Genomic DNA, 23628 nt, shown 5'->3' with positions numbered 1-23628 from the left:
GTTCAAGTGTCAGTTGTACCTGCCACCACTGTCTTGCTGAGGGAGTGACATGTCTGGAGTAATGGACACAAGGTTTTTTTATTATTCTTTCCTTGTGTTATGTATCTGCTTGGTGGCCAAAGGAAATCTGACACAACTGCCACAGACGATTAAAACATTATAGTTATGAACACAATTTTATCATCTGTTTGGTCTTGATTTTGTTCCCCTGTGCACAGATGCTGATTGAGCAATCCCTGCTAACATGAGGAGACACGTAGGCCTAACCAACTTATGTAAAAACAGGACTAGTTCAGGCTCTGTGACTGTGTTTTCTTTCTGCTTCTGGACAGCAGCAGGGGAGAAGGTGATGCTGTGATGCTAGGTTGCAACATTTCTGTCCTTGCTATCGAACCCTGCAATTCCTTACTGTTGTTTTCTGGTGAATGCGCTTTCCAGCAATACTTGCTTGCTAGAACCCCTTGTTTTACTTTCAAGTGTGATCTTACTCACGCTCACAATTATAACAGTACGTCATCTTGTGGGTCAAAAGTGCCATCTTCTCTGCCACTTCATAAATGTTTTAATTCAAAGTGAAATAGTCAGGAGGGGGAAGCAGAAGTATCAGTAAGATAAAAGTAAACATTTAATGCCACTATAGTTTGATTTTTTTTCCAGACATCATATTTTTGACAATGTTTCACACCTCAGATACCACAAAAGGGATATTTTTTTAGCCAGCAAACAATAAACTTTACAATTTTAATGGCAAAAGGCTTAATGCATTTGTTGATCAGCTTGGAAGTGGCTGTGACTTTCCACATTTTAACTTGTCCTCATGCTGTTCTGTCCATGTTTTTTCCATAAAATTTAGTTGATAAAATATATGTATCTACCACTGATACATCCCCTTCTGGAATGACCCATTGGTAGGACCAGCAGAAGTTCTGCATCCAGCAGTTTGTCTCCTCCCTAGCCCTATTTTATACCACTGTTATAATGAGAAAGAACATAGCCACAGAGAGAATGAAACGGATTTAGCAAACATACACTTCAATGCATAGCACTTAGATAAGCATTTCCAATCATGATGTGTAAATAAATTATAAAATACAAGCAACTCTATAAAACAAGAACATCCTGAGTTTACAAATAAATTATATCCTTCATACATAGAATATGATGTGGATGTTAGTTACCAGCAGTTTCAGCTATGGGAGGGAAAGACGTAAAACTTAGAAAAGTTAATATCTATGCATACATAAAACATATATGTATGTGTGCTACATGTAACTATTCACACACATACATATACAATATAGAGGGTGAATACATCCATATCTATAGTATATAGAGTATATGTAATATAGCTGAAACTGCCTCAAGCACCATTTTATTACCATTATTATAAAGTAAGCTCACTACTTAAGTAGGACCACTCAAAGGCAGAAGGTTAGCGGGGTTCTTTTTTTCTTTTTTTCTCCTGTCTGGGAGTGTTTTGAGGGTGGTTTGAAATAGTATAAATGAAAGCTACTATTTCATTTTCAGCACCCTCATTCTCAAAAGAATAAAATCATCATCTCCCCTTTATGAGCTCCAAAACGTTGCATAAATGAACTTGAGTCTGCGGTCAGTGGAGTCGGTGGCAAAATCCATATTGACTTAAATAGGGTCAAGATAAGGGTGCCACACCGTTAAGGGAAACTGATTTTTCTTTTTTTTTTTAAACTTTGCTTGAGAAGGAGAAAGAAGAAAAGATAAAGCCAATAATAAAATGGTTTATTATTTCCAAGAGTGTGTATGGAAGCTCAGATAACCCTGTAATGAGCGCACAATAAATGCAAGAGACAGAGATTATTAACTCTGCATTGACAAATCATTCACAGTTTTGTTTGCCATAGTTATTTGGAAACCTGTTCCAAATCTCGCAATAGCTAGCAACATCCAGCCTTGTGTCTCCAAAAACTGCTGGGTGTTGCCAGTGCAAAAACCTACGGAGTAACAAAACAAAGACGAGGAGGCCATCAGGATTAAGCAGGCATGTCACCCATCAGTGGCTCTGTGAAATAGTGCCCCTCTCTACAGCTATCACTTACTCCTATCAGTGTGCAGTGATAGGAACACTTTGATGTCTGCAGTGATCTGGTGCATCCCTGACACTGTCTGACCATCCCTCTCATACAAGCTGCCCATCAGAGGGTCACAAAATCTCCAGTTTATATGAGAATCATATTTGCGTTAGGCAGTCCTCTGCAACTCAGAAACTTAAAGGTACATTTTTTGTAACTATCAGGACTAGGCAGAAGGCTTTATCTCGCAGGGCGCTAAGAGTCCGGGCTTTCAATTGGCATGACTAGGGTGTATGTCTCATACATAGATACAGTTTGTTGTATTTAACAGTGGTTGTTTTAAGATATCTTACCTTAAATTCATGATGTGACATAGAGAGTAGCTAGTTTGGATTACTTTTACAGGCTTTAACAGTTCAGTAAGTGACAGCCTCTACATGGCAACTGCAGCAACTTGGCTTTATAGGCTGAAGATGTAGGGGGCAAAAAAGGACCTTTTAAAGAACCCTTCAAAATGTTGCAAGTGTAAGCTTTTCATACCGTGTGGAATAAAGCAGCTTCATCTTGGTGAGTGACAGGAGTAATGCTTTATAGGTACTCTTTGGGGAAGGGGGAGGTGATGCTGTTACAGCTTGTGAGCAGGCAGCTATGCCGCTTCCTCACATAAATGTGTGTATGTGTGTGGAGGGGGGTTTCTCTCAGGCTATGTACATATGCATCTGCTGGCATGTCTACACAACCCTTCATGATTACTTTTACTTCCCTAAAAAAAAAAAAAAAGATGACACAAAATCAGAAAGGTTTGTAAAAGGGTCCGTATCCTTCAGCTGTCATAAACTTTGAATTCCAGCCTATGGATAACAGTTATTTTAAGAGAAATCATGCTTTTGAGATAAATGAAAAAAACAGAACAAAAAACCCAATGCTTTAAGGAGGACTGATTTATCACTGTGAGCATGCTTGGGACTTGATGTGCATTACTCCCAGCATCACGCCCAGCTTTCTGCCACTGTAATTCCCACGTTCAGAAATGAAAGAAAAAAATATCTTTGTGTACCCTTCATCCTTTTTTCATCCTTCATCTCTCTCTTAGCTTGCTTGGTGTCAGAGGATCATGCCATTGCTCTTCGCCAACTGGCATTTTGTGTAGCTGCAAGTTTGGGAAGTTATGTTGTAGGATATTCAGCGTTCTGCGACCATGGGTCCAAGCCTGCAAATGCTGAGTGGTAGCACTGTACACAGCCTTTAGACAAAATGAAGGGGTGCACACAGATGAGAGGAAAATATTCTTCAGCTGTATAACCAGCCACACAGTATATAGCTAAACACATGGCAACTGGATTAACTTTTGCTCTTCCTCACAACTGGGTGTACCCTGCTGTAACTCTCCTGACTCTAATGCAATTGAGTCTTAGTGCAGGTGAGGTAAGAACCAGGCCAGGCCTAGCAGAGAGCTAAGAAAGGGCAGTTTTTGTATCTGTCTGCTTGCGTTTCCCTGAAATAATACTTCTGCTTGCTTAGATCTGAATGAATTGACTACAGCTCATTTTGAAGCAAATCCAACACATGCATGGTATAAGAGAAGACACATGTAGTTATGAAAAATGCACAAGGAATTAGGGATCTCCAATATTCTGTATGAAATGAAGCGACCCAGCCCTCCCAGAGCGGTCTGGTTGGTGACCATGGGCTTTCTGCCCACTCCTAGAGCTTGCAGAGACCAGAGCAATGTCTGAATTCAGATCACAGTATAAAACAGGTTCTGTCCGTAGTATAAATAAGGATCAAGTACATCAAGGTGAGCAGTTTCCAGAATTAGGCTCAAACTGTTATAGCTGCCTAGACCTGAACATGCCTGTGGTAATGCAGCCTTATGAATGACATTCTTCAGTCATTAAACAACCTGATAATAGAGTCCTGTGATGATCTGGTATACATGTGAACAAAGACTTAACCTTCAAACCTAATTACGTTAACGTTGTTGTTTACTACTAAATCTGTTCCAGGGAAATAAGATTGACTTCTGAATATGCAAGTGATGAAGCGTTCCATTCAAGTTGCTCCTGTATATTCTGGGTAACTTAATGCCTTTAAAAAAAAAATCAAGATAAAAATAGCATTGCACTGGCAATCGCTAAAGAATGGGCCTTCCTGGATTACTTGCCTATCTGTATGGGTCTTCTGGAAAATGCTGGCTTCTGTAGGCTAAGGGCAATTTCCTAACAAGGTCACCATGCTTTTAATTACCTGTTTTGCGTATATCTGAAGTATAAAAATACAAATTCCAAAAGAAAAAAGCTATATTCACCAGGAAGACTTTTCACAGATGTTAAGTCTCGGTAAATTTTCATTCCCTTTTATGCGTTAAGCCATAACATTTCTCAAAGATACAGTGGCAAGTTTTAAAATACACTGACAGAAGGTCACAAAAGAAAAGGTCCTATCCTATACCTTTTAGGATGTGAATACTGGTATATGCTGGGAGTGTCAATGGCCAGTATAATTAAGTCCTCAGAAATAAAATATTTGTAAGGACTTATGCTCAGTTATGCTCAGTCAATACTTCATTCTGAGTATGCCGAATTCATCCTTGATGCAATCCATTTGGTTTCACAGATAAATTTCGGTTCATCATGATAAACATGACAAGCACAAAAGCACATGCTCTTATTGTTTAAAGTAATAGCTAGACAGACACCTTTTTGTTATAATCTACAGAAGTATGAAATCTAGAGACGTTGAATAGTTGAGCCTGAAATGATGCTGATGAATACTGTAAGTAACAGATAATTTACTGTTTTGTAAAATTTGCCCCTTTGATTTACAGAAACATTACCGCATCTGTGTAAGTCTCAGAATATGTAAGAGAGCAATTCTTGTTAAAAATGTGTTCTGTGCACGCACCATTTGCTGGGATTTCACTTTGTTTCTATCAGGTATCTGTTTGCTTTTACTGTACCATTTTCCATTTACCATCTCACCGTAGCTCCCCAATGCACACAACATACCCATTTTGGGCTGCTTATTTTCAGCAGAGGAAGGACTATGCATCCAATTATTCCCAAGGACACTTTCTAATAAACACACTTTCAGAACTGCTTGAGGTTAAGGAAGGCAACATTTGATTTCCTGTGCAGGATTTGGGGGGGGGGGGGGGCTCTTTCTCGAATGTGGAGCCCAGCATGAGAGAGGGGCAAAGCACAGCATCACAGACGTCTGCAATACAGGCCTACCTGGGGACGCAGGCAAGTGAGAGATGGGAGCCAGCTGCTGTGAGCCTCTCCCTTGCGGGTGTGTGACTCGACGGTTGTGTACCTGGGGCTCCAGGGGACTAAGCCCACAAAGAAGGATGGACTCTGTACCCCAAGGATGCTAGATCTTCAGCCACCATCAAACTCCACTGGCAATTCCCGTGGCTCTGTGCAGCTATCTATTAAATTCATGGGGCTCTGTGGCGAAGAGATGGGCTCAACAGAATTGACATACAACCAAGTCCATTGAAATCATTGCAAGAAGAAACAAATCTAGAGAAATATATTCCTTGAAAAATAAAAATAATTTTTTTTTGCCTTGAGAGGGAAGGGAAGGGAGAGCAGACCTATGTCTTTTAATACTGACCTGGAATATGAGCAAGTTTCCTGACAGGAAAATACTGTAGAATGGAACAGAAAACAACTTTCATATGGGACTTTTTCCTTCCCCTGCCAAATAATCCTATAACACATATAATGGATCTTCTACAAAATCCAGTGACAAGGCTGATTGATAGAAGAAATAAGATTTGTTATTATGTATTTTAGGGTATTAAAATAAAACTATATAAAAGTTATTTCTATCTGATTTTGCATGTTTTCCAGGTAACCACTAGAAGAACCTAACAGTATTTTCGTATTTTTTTCCACTGGGAGTTGCAGCTTGGGATATTGTAATATGGCATTAATGTGGTGCTGCAGGTAAAGCAAGAGCTGTGTTTAAGAATAGTAAATTGATGCACATTGAATATGTGTTAAATGATGCTCTTTTAGTTTCACATAAGCAACAGGGTTGCACACGTGTATGAGAGAGGAATTTTTGTGAATGGGCTTACTGCAATATAAAAGAAGAAGAAACCCACACCACAAAATAATTGTGTATGCTCACACACAATAGGAACGCAAATTTCACACATTTCTTTACGTAACACAAAGGATGTTCTTCCCACATACTGTTTGTTACATAGATAAAGACACAAACAAGAACATCTGGATGTGCATCAAGGCCCAGAACCTTGCACTTTTGACGCTAAGGAGAATTTTGCCATGGCTTCAATAAGACAGGGTTGATAAGGGAACTGTCACAGCCAAGGTGCCTGATGTGCCGTGTCCACTCACTCACATTCCACGTTTATTTCTGGACTAGCTAGAACTGAACAGAGCATGCACTTCTCATATGGCTATGACTATGGACAGACTGGGACAGGGAACAAAAGCTGCTGAAACATGTTTTGAAGTGGTATTAGTCAAAAACAGGTAAAATTAAATGTTATCAGTCATATTCTCAAGAAAGAAAGAAAGAATAAATCACTCATTTTTGGACTGATAGCATGGGAACCCTCAGCCTAAAGAGTAATTTTCTAGCAAGTTATTAGCACCAGAGAAAGGGCTAGGATAAAAGTGCCCTCTCATCCAGAACTCTAGCTAGTACAAAGCTAAAAACAGATGAAAAAGAAAACAAATCATGGGGATGGATCAAATGGAAAAGAGACTCACTTTAGAGTAATCTCCCCTCGCTTCTCTCATACATTGCAGAATCTACAGGTTGGGAAAATTTTTGTGTCCTCCAATATAAAATAGTACAGAAGAGCACATAATCAGACCTCCCTCACAGCTACGAACATTTCTGAGGTCATCTGGGAAAGTTAAATTTCTCTTTGAGTGGCCTTACTCTGGTAACAATAAAGGACAGTTAACATTTATTCATATGTTGTACTGATTAGGAAATATCTCTACAAACACAAGTTACTTAGAAACAGCAAGTCTGAAATAGGAGAAAACACCAAGAGAAAAACAAGCCGTAAATACATTTCAAAAGTGTGTTTGTTTTTTCCTTTTTCTTTTCTCGACTAGCACCATCTGTACACAAGAAAGTATGAACATAAATGTTTGGATAATAAAGATTTGCAAGGCACTTAAGCAGTCTTTCTGGGTAGGTTTTTTTTTTTTTTTTAAATGAACCTCTCAGTGGAAGTCCTACAACCACCTTTCCTCCTCCCTCAGCTCGCGTAGGGAAAGAAATCTCTTCTGCCAGCAGTTTATTTACAGACATATCCTTAAAGGTTCCTCAAAGTGCTCTTTTACTCTAAGAGAATCAACATCCTTGTATCTCCATTTTTTCATGCTCATCCTTTTTTTTTTTTTTTTTTAACTGCTCTTCGGTATAATAAAGCAAATCTCTCATACACACAACTGAGACTTGACTCAAACCTTCATCCTCATTCTGTTGTCTTTGGGATGCTAATCAGAAGGAAAAAGGAGGATGGCAGAGATTTGTGTTGAAATTCTCTTGAGGTTCGTTCTCTATCGGCGTCTAGAAGTGATGTCAAAACAGGTGATCATCATGAGGTGGGCCTTACAGAAGTTGACACGATTTTCCAAACGTTCGGTCACACATTCCAGGGCCTCTAGGTATTCCAGAGAATCCAGCTCAAATACCTGCTCCAGGTCAACTGTGGGAAAGAACATATGCAGACAGAAAAAGCAATCAAAACCAGTTCTGGGTGCTGTGAGAGGCTTAACTCAAGCCTTCAAGCCCATTGGTACCGTATACAACATTATCTCTGGCTTGCCACTGTCATTGAAAGTTGCCTTTTCTATTCAATGGCTATTAAAATGACACAGTAGCTTGCTGATACTGAAAAATCCTGTTAACACTGCATTGGATCCTTTCTTGAGTGATGTGCTCTACCATCCTCTCCTAAACTGCAGATGCCTTTTACCACACTGCCACATATTTGTTCCCTCACAAAAGCCCCAGAACTATTCTTCCAGCAACCATGCAGCTCTCGGCATATAAACTGGCATGAAGCACCTGCAGGCTTCATTTTAATCTTTGGTCCCACAACAACACATGGTTGGACGTGATGGGAAAATTCAGCAGTGAAGTGTAAATCAGGGTAAGTTAAAATCAAAGTTTACATTGATTTTGAGTGTCTACATTCAGGGCCTGCTTCAGCACCACGCTTAAGCAACTTGTTAACGCTAAGCTCATACTTCAATTTACCCCTATTCAGGGCACGTGTATAAGATGCACTGACTCTATTGCATTCGTTCTGCTGAACAGAAAGAGATTTAAACTTGCACTTTGCCCTGTGAGAACAAGTCCTTTGCTGAATTCAGAACTGAGAACCAGAAACCACCCCCCAACCTCCTTCCACTCGCCCTATTTTAAGTGGTTCTCACTAGCCCGCTCAAGAGTAGTACGGGAAGGAGTACATAGAAATCACTCCAGCTTAGGTTCCCACATGCAGCCAGAGAACAGCTGTCAGCAGCTCCCATGGGCCCTGGGTTTGCACTACACAGCCTTTGCCACTACTTCTGGTCCTCTCTCCTGGGCTCTGCGGTCTGCGCTGTCCTTGCAGCTCCCTGCACTTTTCCCATCTGAGTGGGGAGCAAAGGCATCGAACAAACTGGACCGTAACATTCTCTGCTCCCTTTAAATTTGTCCTTTTTACCTGTGTTCCTTAATAGCGTTCCTGAAACACACACCGTGGTTGTTTTCTAAGACAGATCAATGGAGTGTTAACTTATTTGTGGCAGCTGTCAAAGGAAGATTTAGGATGTGTTAAGAGAACATAGCAGCCATCCTCCTTTTACTGCCTGCAGGTAGACTTATCCAAAATATATTGAAACCTCAATTTTTCTAGAACTCTTCAATATTCACTCACCTGCTTGCTAATATTAAAAATTACTGTACAAATTGCTGCAATTCTCTTTATCTTTTTCCTTCCAGGTGTTGCGGTCCTTCTTCATTTGGATGTGAATGCCCTTTAATCTCTCTGAACTTTACGTGTCTATATTTATAAAAAATGGGCCAAATTTATTCTTCATGTAAGCCCACTGGTGCCAATGGACAAATTTGCTCCACAGTGTTATTTTGTGGTAGCAGAGCAGATTTATAATATTGCTCATATGTCTGAGTGATCTGAGGCCAAAAAAAAAAAAAAACAAACAAACCCAAACTCATTTTCAGGAGCTGTGGACTGAAACGCTTGAGCGTTAATCTACCAGTGGCAATATTCACCACTACAGTGCTGCACCATTTCAACATTCAGCTCTCGGGCAAAAAGGATTGTTCAGCTCTACTGTTAACGTTTAATAAGAATTATAGGAAATAGTTCTAAAAATACAGTAAATCTAAATCTTGCCCTTAGGTCATATGTCAGTTCTTTTTAGTTTACAAGCAGGAGAGTAGCTCACATCTCATTCTGAGCAAACGTTTCTGCTCCCCTCGCTATCCCCAGTGAAGTAAACCAAAGGACACCTATGAGTCCAGGCAATAAAACAACATCCTTACATTCACTGAGCCATTTATTCGGATCCAGCATCAGGTACTGTTTGGTCACCTCCAGTTCTCTCATTAACCACTCATACTTGGCCTTGACCTCAGCAATTCTCTGCTGGCGATGCTCCAGGATTTTCAGCTTGGCATTGAAACACATCACCTCCTGCCAACCAGGAGAAAGGAGCAGGGAAGGAAGAGGTGAAGAGGAGAAGAAATACCCATGCGAGATTCAGTGAGCCAAATGATCTTCTAATCAATAATACCAACAATGAGCTATTTACTCTGGAAGCATATGAATCACTGCACAAAAACCATCTATCATCTGTTTTATATTTATTGCTTTTGTTTGATTTTGATGTTTCTCGTCAGTGAGCTTTGGAGACTTTGCAGCGATAGTTAATAATAAACCATAATAATTAATAACAGACAACATCTTGAAATCAGATTAGCTCTAGAAAAACATTTCTGTTATTTGTCACCAGAAGTTTTGGCTGAGAAAGAACTAAGCGCTTGGGAGAAGGAAATCCATTGCTTGCTATATTAAAATCCTAAGTACATCTCTGTGCTTTGTATATAAGAAATGCAGTAGTCATATTATTAAATAAGAGAACTGGTAGCACTATTAAATTTAAAACAGCCTTAAGCAAAAGGAGTATGTTTCTGTGAAAAGCTCTAGCAATTAATAATCATTAATAACAAAGATGTATTTTCTGCAAAGATTTGGAGCACAGTAGCAGGATAGGCTGCTGTGTTGTCCAGAGAAACCCAGACTGACTTTATATGACTTCTGAGTCACGGCAGCCATCAAGAGATGCAAAAAGTGAACCTACGGTGAGATCTGTGCTACCCTGGCTAGACTGGGAGCAGTCCCAGTAGCAGAACTAGCCTCCTCCAAGTCTGTGTGAGGGTCTCAACGTTACTCTGCCTTCTGCTCTGTAAACAGATCTACTGGGTGGGGGGAGCACGGTAGAAACCACCTCTACCCCACCAACTGAAGTTTTTCTCCAGACAAAACCATATCAGACAACATCACAAACAGCCACACCAAGCGACAGAGGCCAGGAAGGAAAATGCCTTAATATGATAATTTTAAAAGCTATATACACAGTCACTGCAAAATTGGTGCTATCCTGCCAACTTCAGATACCCTCCCCAATCACACCTCTCAAGAGCTGACCTTTACAATTCACTAATTTTTTAAGGGAGGGGGGAGGTCTGCAGAAACAAATCTGTTAATGAGAATAAATAAGCTATCCTGAGAACGGTATCATCAAAGCACTTGAAGCATCACTGCTGCCTTGAAAGAGAGATGTGATGAGAGATGCTGGAGCACAGGAACCACCGAGATATCAAGGCCATCAAGGGCAAAAATACCAGGGATCAGACTGTGTGAGCTCCCACTGAAGAAGGCATGACTTGAGTTGCAACTGCTCTTAAATGAGGTACAGGTTTTGCTGCTTATTGAATTAGTCGTACATAATAGTGCACACTTCTGACCGCATGATCTGAATACCTTGTCCCAAGAGGAAGGAGAGAGATGACATGAACTGCACTCACCTTGCTGTCCCCACCTCGTCGCCGTTGAAGTCGCTCCACATCATCTATCTCATAGACTTTGATCTCAAAGGGCTCACCCAGCCCCCTCTGTCCACTTCTCAGAGGTCCATCCACCCAGCGGATCCCAGGGCTATTGGCAGGCTTCCTGGCTGGGGAAGCTGTATCAAGTGATAAAGCTGGAATAATCCTCCGTCTCTGTGAACCTACAAATGCAGAAATTGTCTTATTGCATTAGCACACACGGAAGAAAACAGAGAGAGACCCCAGAGAGGCCATGGATGTTAGGGCTGCCTGAAGGTGGGATGTGATGTACTCACCACAAGTCAGAGCCTTACATGCACCTAGGTACCTGACACCAGGAGTTGATCCTCAGGGGCCACACATACCCTAGAGCTTCCAGAGCTTGTGGTTGCTTCACTTGCCTTAGGTCTCAGCATGTATGGGTATGCTGAAGGGCCGCAGCAGCAGGTTAGATCTGTGCTAGTAGAGTCTGGCTATGTTTTACGGTCTCCTTACTGATACTGGCTCTTATATCCAAAGGACAAGTATTAGGCAGCCTCTGCACAGCCCAGCTCAAGTCTTTTTTTTTTTTTTTTTTTAAATCATAGCACAAAAAGCACTTTGACACCCAAGTTCTACAGGTACACTGGCACTGAGTACCAGTATACCAACACTTATTCCTTTCCATAATACCCTTTTAAGATGGCTCAAGCAGTAAGAACACTAGAGAGGACAAAACGTCTGCGCTAAGCATGTCCTAGCTTACATCCGCCACTCATGCACTTACTCTAGGAGCGGTAAAGGGCTAGACAATAGCAGCAGTGACTAGCTGGTAGAATGGTTAGTCACTGTGTCTGCTACAGTACTGATGGTCATACACATGTTATCTGCTTTATAATACCAGTACCACAAATGAGAGCAGTGCAACAGCTGAAAATACACCAAGCTGACAAAGCCTATGCCATATGGAAACCATCTGCCATGTGAGTCGCCAAGTTAGTGCCTACGGCAAAGCAAGGGAGAGAAAGCATGTCACTGGCCTGATGGCAGCAGTAAGGAAGTTGAGGCAGGAGCATGTGGATTGTTAGGAGAAAGAACAGACAGAAGAAAGAAAACAAACTGGTTTCATTTCCCTGCTCAGTTTAGTACAATCAGAGAGATGGCTGGGGAGAAAAAAAAAGTTGATTTCTGTAGCTGACAACTCCTGCAGTGTCTCCCCTAGGAGATAGCAGGAGTGGAAGGGATAGGAGAAATCAAAAACAAAAGCCAAAGCCAGCAAGCTTGAATGAAGCTATTAGCTGACTCTCTTGGCAGCAAGAACAAAACTTCATGCCAGCAGGGAAGGGATGCAGAATGATCATGCAGATTTTATTTTAAAAACAAGATAAAACCATTTAAAGAAATCTCCATAACAACATTCATTGAAACTTATATGTAAACAGCTTCAGCATGTCTGCCAAGTTGGTGCTTGAATGAAAACAAAACAAAAATTTTTGATTGCCTAGTTTTTGGATTTTCAAGTAACAAAGCAATGTCTAGTTTCATTCATGAGTGTCTATTTCTCTGCTGACTTTGCAAACAATCACATCTTGTCCCATTGATTTCTGAGTGCAGCAGTCTAGCAGAAACCAATGTTTATTAACCAAACTAACGCTTTAAAATGGATGAGAAAGTTCTATCTTGCTATCCATCTGAAAAACCTAGTCTAGAGGGCTTTTATTTCCAATGCATTCTTTGGCATCTCAGATCACTCTATGGAAGATAAAGAGAGCAAAGTCAAGTCAGACAGACAAAGATCTCTATAAAGCCCCTTTATACTAAAATGGCCTGAGATTTGAACAGTGCATCCTGTGATGCCTATCATACTTGCATTGCTACTCAAACTGTAACCCATCAAATAAGTCCATGCCAGAACAAATGAAGCCTTGCAAACACCAGCAAGTAGAAGTTATTTTAGACCTGTTCTAATGCCCGCCTGAAGTGCTTTCAAATGTGCTGCAATTAGGCACTAGATGAAACTGCCCTGTCAAAAGAAGAATCAGAATTTAACAGAAGGAAAAGCAAGAACCGACCAATTACCATAGCTAAAGGATTGCGGCAATGAGAGAGACACATACTTTGAGAAGACTCCAAAAGATTGAAATGCTAAGGGTGATTCTTGTCAGTGATGCTAGAGAGAAGCAATGAAAGGGCAAGAGCAGCTGTGAAGCTGAAGAGAGATGAGACACAGTGGTGGACTGTTAAGATCTGTTAAAGGCAGACAGAGTCCCTGCAAAGTCCACAGCCCCTCCTGGTAAACGAGCCTTCCACTTGCTTAGATGTGAAGGTATATTCCAAGTGTCACTCAAGCCCAGAACAAAAGGATTTAGGCACTAAGTACTTCCAAAGATACTTTTTAAGCTCTTGGCCATTGTCTTTCCCAGGAACAGACTTCCAAATTTTGCCTGAGTTAAAAGTGATCTCTTATCTCTCTTTGCTACTCCTCATTTTTCAGAGCCAGCAATGCTGGTACCAGCATCAGCTCTGACCTCCTAATACAAAGCACACACAGCTAACTCTTTTTACATTGTGCCCCTGTGTTAATGGTCACATCCACTTTCCTGGCAGGGACATACTAATGTTGCCTACTGACTTGTTCTAGCATTTCAAGGAAGCAGCTGAACATGCTGCAAATCTGTTCTGTCCAGCTCTGCCATGCATGGCAGAACTATGACTAGGGCTCTGCCCTTCCTGTGATGTTTGATGTGCCTCCTTTTTGTTTTCCGACTGTGCCTGTTTTTCTTAACATTACCTTCTTGTGTAACGGAGTAGTTTTAAACCATCCCTGCTGGAAGAGCTGCCTCTCCAACCAGAGTCCAAGTGCAATCCTGAGGTGCTTCGGAAAGCGCAATTCCCCTGAATGCTGTGGGATGACTCTGATTCACCTTGCCACAAGACCAGAATCAGGCTTTTATTTGGAAAAAAGCAAAACAGATGTCATGAGGGTAGGAATTACAGGGATGATGGCAAATGTTCTTGCATTCAGCTACCATTCATATCCATTTGGCTCAATGTAAAGCAGAAGCCTGTGGTCTAGATAGAGGGCTCCAACCTGAGGCTCTGGCTAATAGTGCTTATTCCCCAGCGGCGAGGCAGAGGAGTCTGCCGTAGTTGCAGTAGATATGCTAACACAAGCTTATTAAGTTTTCTTAGTCAGAGTTCATGTCTGGATTGTCTGTGGGTTATCACAACAAACTGAGCCTGTCAGCTCTTTGTTCCATCAAAGCAACGAGACAGGGCAGGCAGGGGGACCTCATGTAGGTGGACAGACACTCAGGGCTGCCCAGAGACTCACTGAAGTAATCGTGCTGCTTTAGAGACCCGGGGCGGGGGGTGCCTGCACAAGTCTGATTGCAGCATCACAGCAGGCATATCAATGTGCAAGCAAGAGAAGAAAGAGGAAGAAGGACTTCTTTTTATCTGAGCCGTGAATGCTGACTCAGGATGATTTATCTGAGGTTTAGAGTGCTTTGGGGAGAAATGAAATGAAAGATCTGCCGTGTGTTTGCAGTGAAGCCAAACAGAATCTAGTTTATTCTAAATATGCACTGCCTATTAGTCTAGGTACAGAAAATAACAGTGTCTCTTAACAGCGGTACCAGTCACTCCTGCTACTGGTCCCTCCATTTATTCTCTGTTTTTTTTTTTTCCTGTTTTCACATTAACTGGGATCAGGAGGGAAGACAGAGCCAAAGCAGAGTTTCAGGGTGAATGTCACATAGCAGTTGACAGCTTGCTCATCCATGATAACACACACAGAAAATGATTAAATTGTTAAAATGAATACAGTTTTCCATTTACATGCAAAATACCCATTTGAAGACATGACTTTATTGATAGTGTTTGATGGGGTTAGGAACTCATAAATTTTGACTGTATAATTAATAAAATGCTTTGTAGGAATTACAACGGCCCACTCCTCTACTTCCCTGCACATCTCTTACGAAGGCAGCCTGGCAGCTCAGCACACGAGCAGCACATGTTCAGGTCCTGCCTGCCTCTCCCCCACCCCTACAAGTGGGTGCATGTTCACCTTCCACTTACAGCCTTGGCAAACCAGCTGTCCTGCCATGTAAGTAGGATTCACTACTTTTCCATTAAAAAATAAAAACTATCAAAAATTAATCTTGATGAAATCCAGTAAGCTGAAACCAGTACCAAATAACAACTTTCATTTATGACCATATGCAAACACACATAAAACAACATGCTGTTTGCTAAACGTCTCCTTCATCCATCTTGAAGGCTATGGTTTTCTCTTAGCTTGAAGTTATCCACACTCAGAATAACAGGACCAATAATCTTTGCCCTCTTGAGTTAGCCTAGCTTGAGCATGAGTAAGCACACTATGAAATAGCGCTGAAAATGTACAGAATACAAGATCTATCTTAGCAACTGATGAGCAGTGCTATCTTGAGCTATAGGTTAAGCCCTGCCAAAGACTGGCGAATTTAAAATTAAGATAAAAGGAGTAACACAGCATTGAAGGTGTGTAGTGTGAGAGCAGATCTGACTGAAGACCAGCATTGAAGCTATAATGTACTTTGGCAAAGATAAGCCCAGAGAAGCCTTCATCCTTAAAGCATTAGAAACGCAGACCAAGCTAGCTAAGTCTGCAAAGGTAACTTTAAGGATAAGAACAGACCCACTGAACTCAGCAAAATTGCCCAACTGCACAAAGATATGCGCTCCTAAAAGTATGTGTTGACCACGGCAGAAACCCTAAGAGGACTGGTTTTGCTTAAGTACTGTATATTTTGGAACGTTTCCCTCAGATTGCTTTCCAAGCACGCATTCCAGTCTGAGCATCTTTTCTGTGAAGAAGGTAAAGCATAAAGTATAAAAGCAAAATCTCCTTGAAAAAAAGCACGACGCATATGTCTTCAAAATAGGATGCATCTCAATGGAATGCAAAGCAACTGCTGTCCTAGGAATTTCAAACTGTTGCAAATACAAAATGAAACTGTAACTTGATATATCACAATTTCAGAAGTTTACAGTGTGCTCTCAAAGGCTCTGGGATATCGGGCCCAAGCTATTCCCCACTGCACTAAATATTATGGGAAGTACAATTGCCTTTGTGTACAATTGCCTTTGTGTTTAGCATTTTGTTGTTTTCAGTAGATTGCCTGAACTGAAGGTGATTACAAAAACCAACCCTGGCTAAGCAGAACAGAACCCCTCATCTCACACCATTTCTCCTGTGGCTTCATTTCCAAGGAATACTCTCCTTGCAGTAGCAATAGCTTCAGCCTCTCCTGTAGCTTCAGACTGTTAGCTTACTAGCTTACTAGTCCTCTTCCCCCTGCTGCTTCTCAGCGCCTGACAACTGGGCTCCTCTGCTTTGGTGGAGATGAAGATTCCCCGCTGACTTCCCTGCTCACTCCTATTTCCTACAGGATCTGCCCTCATGGACAATTGTCCATGACAGGATCAGCTCCTCCCTGATCCTTTGTCCTCCTTCCTCCGAGTTTACTGTACACTACCCTTTCCCCAGCACGGAGTACATAGCCATTCACTCCTCCTTGGATTTTCGTGCTACTCAAACAGTGCTAAGTTCCCCTTCCAGTTTTTCAAGGCATTGTCCATGCTTTCAAGTGGAAGGTCCCTCTGAAAGTCTGAAGACTTCATCAAAAGCACTCAGGGTGCCCATCTTGAAGTTAGTACTCCGAACACCAAGGAATCCAGGCATTTACTGCCAGAACATCTAAACACCGTTCGCTCATCCTGGCAACTCAGATCACATAGGAAGGAGCATGTTACACCTGAACACTTGGCATAGGAAACCGTGACAGGATTCATCATTCAAAAGACAACCTATGTCCGCCTTACTGTAAAATAATTCAGGTCATACTCTGTGTTGACTTACATGCAATCCTGCCCTTATGAATCAATAAGCAGTACAAGGGCGTCTGAGGCTAGAAATGACTGCTTGCTCTACGTAGGAATAAAGCAACCCTTGTTTACAATCTTCTCTTCATGCTTGCGACAGATATGTTGCTTCCATACTGGTATAAACTCAGGGAACTCTGAGCATCCGGAGGTACTGCCCGCTTGTGATTTTTTCTACCCACCCTGTCCCTTTCCTAACCATGCTTCCTGAATTACTGCCTTATTTTAAAAGGAGCTTTTCAGGGCAGTTTAGAGCCGGTGAATGAGCCCTGCTGAAACCAGATCAGGAAGCAGCCCTCCTGCAGTGTGGCAGCTTTACAAGAAATCTGGGAGACGCTCCAGGAAGATGCACGTCGCAGGCGCTGAGTTTTCAGCACCCACAATCCCTAGCAAAAACAGACCAGAGTCTCCTCTAAATATTTATCTCACTTTGGGCTGGATTTTGGTTTAATGGGTATTCGTCAGTTTTGTGGTGCTATTCTGTAAGAAGCTGCTTATTGTTGCTACAGCACTCTTGCTGTAAACAGATGCACTCTTGCCTAACAGATGCCAGTAAAGGCAGAGGTTGGAGGGGGCAAGGGGCTCTGCAGCGAGAGCATTAGCTCCCCGACAGGACGGTGAAAGAGGCATTCCTGTGAGCTAATTCTGTGCCAGCGTAGGGAGCAGGTTTTATTTACACCCAGCCTAATGGTGTGCGACTCAGTCATGCATGTTACATGGAGCCTTCACTGTGCACAATAGCCTGCTGCCATTTCCTCTATTAAATCATTCCTATGTTCATGTGGCTGAAAGCTCAGTGCTGGCATGCAGTAGTCAAGCGTGTAAAAAATGATTACTCTGATCCCTTTCAACACAGATTTGCTGCATGAAATGGCCTGGCTTTGACCTGGGAAAATCAATGCTGTTGTTTTAATGAACAAAAAAAAATGGTAGCTGAAGCCCACACTTCTCCTCCCTCTGCTCCCCACAGGCTGTCCGGCCAGCAGTCACATGCATAGAGGGATCACCTGCAGGCAAACAGCATTTTGCTGTTTAATTCTGAACATCTTTAGTCGTACTAAAGGTATGATGCAGGCTATCAATTAGTATCTCTGTTGCTACCAATATCACTTGCAAGCAAGTTGAAGTACAAAGGTTGGAGATGCCCTAAGGCTTTGTGATACAAAGAACAATTTTCAGTTCCCTACACTGTGCCTTATGCAGTCTTAACATGAACCAAATTTATTTTCACTTAAATTCAACAGGAAGAGCTCAGGCTCTTTTTGTTCGTGCTTTGTTTCATCATTATCAGTTTGGCCACGTTTCAAAATGGGATGCTGTGTTATATCGGTTAGAGATGGACTCTCATAATTTATGACCCACGGATCCAGCCTCTGGCTTTTTCTGCTGCTTTCAAAGGCAGGGCTAAGTGCTCTGAGAGAGTGAATGTCGAATATGGAGTTTCCAGGGCTTTTCAGGAACCTCTAAATCTGCATCTTTAGTGCCATTCCACTAGTGAAACACCAGTGAAACCTAGAGCACAGTGGTAAGAGAGGAAAGGGACTCTAACTGTAGATAATTACTGTCAGGTCTTAACAGTCTGCCTTTTTATGGACGTGTTTAACATCATGTAGCAGTCTGCTCTACTTTGGTGACGAAACTTAGTACTGAGGAAGAGCTGCAAGGAGTCATGAAACCTTACTGCAAAAGCCATAAAATGCTGCAGCAAGAAACTTTAATTATCTCTAGTCAGACAGGTTCTCTGTGAAAAGAAGATTTAAGCTTGTGCACACGTGTGAGCGTGTGCGCACGCACCCACACAGAAGTCATATCCTGGATTGGTAGGAGCAGGGTCCCGCGAATGCAGCTCAGGGCACAGGTTGAAACCTCAGGTTTTGGAACTATGACTTTCTGCCAGCCTATACAAGCTTGTATGAGTCTTATTCAGAAGATACGGCCTTCCTGCCAATAATATCCCTAGAGTTTTGTTTTCTAGCGCTCACTGATACTCAACGGCGAGGAAGGCTGAACTCTCTGAGCCCCCGGTCTCTCCCGCCGCGAGCCAGCCCAGCGCGCGCCGCAGACAGGCGGGCAGCAGCAATCACCACTGCGTTACGCCTGCTGCCACGCGCTCGCTGCTCCCCCTAAGCCCGCTCGGGCCGCCCAGCACAGCCCCGAGTGTTTCACGCTGCCGGCTCCGGCCCCTGCACCGGCACGGGCCCGGTGCAAAGCTCCAGGCTCAGACTGGGTTTCACAAAACCTCCATTAGAGGGAATCAGAAATCAAAACACACACTGCTTCGGAGAGGACCATGCCGTCCTGGCACACTGTTGCAAGCCATGATTAGTCAAAGATACACCACAGCCCTTAAATCTAACCACATGCAACACGGGCAGGGGACTCTCTCTTATGCACCCAATCCTATTCCTCGAAAGACGAGGAAAGCAAAAAGCCTCAGCAAGAGCTCTGTGGTTTCTGAGAAAAGCCTCATCTTGTTACAAATCGTCTCAGAGAGCCTTCCACTCTGCTGGGCCCACAGGAGGTCTCTGCGTAGGCTCCGACAGTTATAAAACCTTACAGGGGCAGGGACCAATAACCAACGTATGCAGGAGACGGGGGGGGAAAGGCAGAAACAAGGCAGTCATGCACGCTACATGGGAAAGCACACAGTGCCTGCCTTTACTGGGTATACGTATTTAGAGACTGGTTTCTTGTCTTGTTCTCAGCTCGCAGCTGACAAGATCAGGCACCTGGAACCAGCAGTAAAGTCGCACCTCTGAAATCATTCAGTTAAATTTTTCACTGGGAATTAATTTAAGGAATGCCCATGTACACCCATACTACACTGGGGAAAAATGCTACCAAACAGAGCAGAAGAGCAGTAAACCGATATGTAACACTTCTCATCTAAGGATCCCACTATTTTTTTCTTTTTTCACAACATCATTGCCTAGTTTTATGGGCTGGTAACCAGGGAACACAGAAATTACATGAGTTGCCCAAGGTGATACAGCAAGCCAGCGGCCACAACTGAGAATACAACGTAGATCTTGCAAGTCCTAATCTGCCACCCTGCCTGCGTCTCTCATACCTGTTGTGCTCCCAGAATACAAATAGGGCTTTGTTTAAATGGAGTTAAGCCTGAATGCTTTTCCTGATCACACAAAAGAGTATGTATTACAAAAGCTCACTTGTCGTTGACTTTCCACAGAGCAGCGCTAGACCATTGCACCTGACATCTCTGAGGTATTAAAAAAAAATGTATAATCGATGCTAGTGATAACTGTACAAACTGTGCCCTAACATTTCAGAGTTGTGTTCAAGCCAGTCCAGCCTACCTGAGAGAGAGGAGACTAGACTCAGAGCCAGGCAAATGGTTGAGATGCCTTTTCCTTACAGGGAAAAGGCTGATGGCGTGAGCAAAGAAAGCAGAGAAGGCGTGCTTGCAGATAAAGCCCCTCCTGCCCCACTGCTGGGCAAGGGCAAGAGCAAGGGCAGGAGTGGATGTGCGGCCGAGTCAGCTGAGGCTACGGTTAGGAGTCAAGGGTGCCTGCAATTTAATCCCGGATCTGGCTCTCACTTGATGAGAGGCTTTGGGAAAGTCAGTAAAGCCCTCTGCCTTGATTTCTCCACCTGTAAAATGGGGTCTATAATACTACTTACACCACGCAGTGGGTTAAAGAGCAGCTCTACAAAGCTTCGAAATGTACAGCCATAGATCAGGGCTAAATAGCTCTCTTTCTGCCATAAGCAGTCACTCTGGGACAATATATGCTGACATGATGTTATAGGACCAATGTTAAATGCTAGAAAGATGGGAATGCTTATTAAACTGATAGGTTAGCTTCAGGGAGAAGGCTTATGTGGTTCATGATGTAAATACATGATTTTTCAGTAGCTAGCAGAAGGCAAGGGGAAAATCATTTTTCTGATTTTTTTTTTTTGGTACGTAGAATACTGGGCTGTCTGTGAATTGCGCATGTGCCCCTGTAGAGCCCAAAATTTAACCCACAGCTAACATTGATGCATATGAACTCACTTGATCTCTCAAAAGCTGTCAATGCAGGTCTGACGCTCAATACATGACAAGAAGCGCAGAAGCACCTACACGTACAAATAAGGCACTTAAGAGCATTGAAAGACAAGATCTTAATCTCACGAAAAAAATGATGTCTCTCCAATGTGTCAGAACTTCAAAAGCAATTTTGAAATCTGACAGGGCTGCTGGTGATTCTCTTAAAGACTCTTTATAGCTTCTCTTAAAGGGGCCTTGGGCTGATTCATGTTGATTGTGCCTGACAGCTAGCATTTCTGTTAATAATAATCATAAATAAAGTGGACAAGGTTGCCTGACCTGAAATGAGCATATCTATAGTGCCATATCCATTACAGCACAGTGGATGTGTGACCACAAATCAGGAAAGGTCCAATGCTCTTGACACTACGTATTAAAATAATATCCATCTTTTAAGAGCTCAGAACCTTTGTATGCTTTTTTTTCATTAAAATCATTCCTTAGGAGAGATCATTCAGACTAGAACAAATCTACAGAAAGAAAAGTATTGCAGAAAATGAAATATAATAAACCATAACATTTTTTCTATATTATGCAATAAAAATATGTTTGTGAACAACTGTGTTCTCCCTTATATCTCAGTTCCTCCTTCATGTTATCCTGCATTGCAGTCATAATCCTGGTTTTATGCCATCATAAATCTGCTGACATGTGAAAAATTATACTATTATCAAACACATCAAAACAGAATTATGATTTCACTGCTGCAAGCCCAAATGCAAACAGGAGCTGTGTTATAAGAAAGTGAAGGCTTATTAATTCCTGGGCACTGGTTTGATGCTAAAGATACAGAAGGTAGTAAAGACTGTTTTTTAAATTTGTGTAAAATCCCTGGTTGTACTTACATACAGATACACGTACGACTCATTCATAACAATGCAGGAATTACTTGCAGCAAAGATATAAGGAAGCACTCATAAAAGTAAAATACACACACACACACACACACACTCTCTCTCCATACCTATGTCAGGTGACAGGCTAAGTTAAGAGATAAGGGTTGCAAAATCCCTCGAGGGAGGTCTACATGCCAGGCTATGCTGAGGCTACCTGGGCAGGCAACTCCCGGGGACACAGGTGTCCCACTGAAAACCCAACACCCCAGAGAGTCATATCCAACAACTTCTAGATATCTGCAACACTAGCTGAAACATGGTTTGGTGAAAAAGACATGGAATTCATGTCAGATTTTACACCACAGTAAAAGGATGACAAAGGTTGGACTCCACTTCTTCCTTGCTAAGGCAAGCGAACCGCTTGCCTCATCAGTCGCTACCTTCACGCACCAGCATGGCACAACAACCCAGCGTCAGTACTACGGCAGATAGGATCAAAGGCTGCCTAGCCCAAGGAAAAAGCCTTTTCTCCCCAGCTTTGTTCTCCAGACTGTTGTAAGAGTGACCAGAAACCTGAGTCTCCAATCTCTCCTCTCTTCACAGCTCCCGTTTTCACAGGCACTGCCACAATATTCAGTCCTACACAAGGACTATCAAAGGCCAAAGTTGTGAGCCAAAAGAAAACCTTGATATAAAGAACACGCAGATCTGAAGCTCTTCCATAGCTACAATGCAAAGATAGTATTTTCCTCACGCATATCTTGTCCAGTCCCCAATGTGGTATCAAAGCAGAGAGAAGTAAAATGAAACAACTAGTTTCAGAACAAATGAATCCTGGTCTCCTATTGGTTTGGGTTTGTGGCTGATAGATTCTGAAGTCTAAAGAACGTGCAAGCTCTGACTGAAGCTTTTCTTGCAGTTAAGGTAGTTTTTTCAGGTGTCTTCCTCAGGAGCAGAGGGTTCTCTAGTGTCTAATAAGTAAGGTAAATAAGTAATAAGTAAGGTAAAAAATAAGTAATAAGCAGATCTACATTGCAGTTTTCCTCTCTGTTCTCTCTGCTGCACAGCTGCCTGTTTTCACAGAACTTGTTAACATTTTACATCTATTTCTGTGTCAAATTTTGTTGAAATTGGCCAACTACTTCAGAAGTACTGGGAGGAAGCACAGACTGTCATGGGAGCAGGACTGACAAAGCTTTTTCCCTAAGACAAACATAAGGAAAGAATACAGAGCCACTTTTCTACTGTAGATGAACATCTCTCAAAGACTATTACTGGATGCCTTAACCTCCACACTACTAAGGCAATTAGAAAGCAAGAGATCCATAATTCATTATAGAATCCAAAAAAACTAAACGTCCCATGGGCAAAGCCCATCATATGGGCAGCTTCCCCACAAGACATAAACTGCTATGTTCTGGTAGCACACTCCCAGAAAGGCAATCTGTGTGGTCAGCTTTGGTTCTCTTTTCCACAACATACAAAATTATCCTTCTTTTCCTTGCCAGTCACCATTAAACAATTTAGATTTGAAGGGAGCTATTTGAGGAACAATTCCTCAAAAAGAGGAATATGAATTTATTACCAACTTTACTGAAGGGACAGAAGAGAGTTTTTCTCATAGGAGGCAAGTGGCAGAAGGATTATTTTGTCACTTGGTTTG

At 42.1% G+C, this 23628-nt stretch overlaps 1 protein-coding gene across 2 annotated transcripts in view; it reads right to left on the bottom strand.

The window, feature by feature from the left end:
* Positions 1-601: 601 nt before the first annotated feature.
* KIF26B (kinesin family member 26B) overlaps positions 602-23628 on the bottom strand; it is a 316787-nt gene continuing 293760 nt past the window's right edge. For both annotated transcript variants that reach the window (XM_068939319.1, XM_068939320.1), the window contains 3 exons: positions 11145-11347; positions 9600-9750; positions 602-7752 (listed from right to left, as the gene is read on the bottom strand). In XM_068939319.1, coding sequence (XP_068795420.1) covers positions 7604-7752; positions 9600-9750; positions 11145-11347 — 503 coding nt within the window. In that variant the 3' untranslated portion in view covers positions 602-7603. The remainder of the gene's footprint in view (positions 7753-9599; positions 9751-11144; positions 11348-23628) is intronic.

This window comes from Struthio camelus, chromosome 3 (genome assembly GCF_040807025.1).
Source record: "Struthio camelus isolate bStrCam1 chromosome 3, bStrCam1.hap1, whole genome shotgun sequence".
Lineage (NCBI taxonomy): Eukaryota > Metazoa > Chordata > Aves > Struthioniformes > Struthionidae > Struthio > Struthio camelus.
Note: the sequence above shows the minus strand (reverse complement) of the source record. Positions and strands in the feature narration are given on the sequence as shown.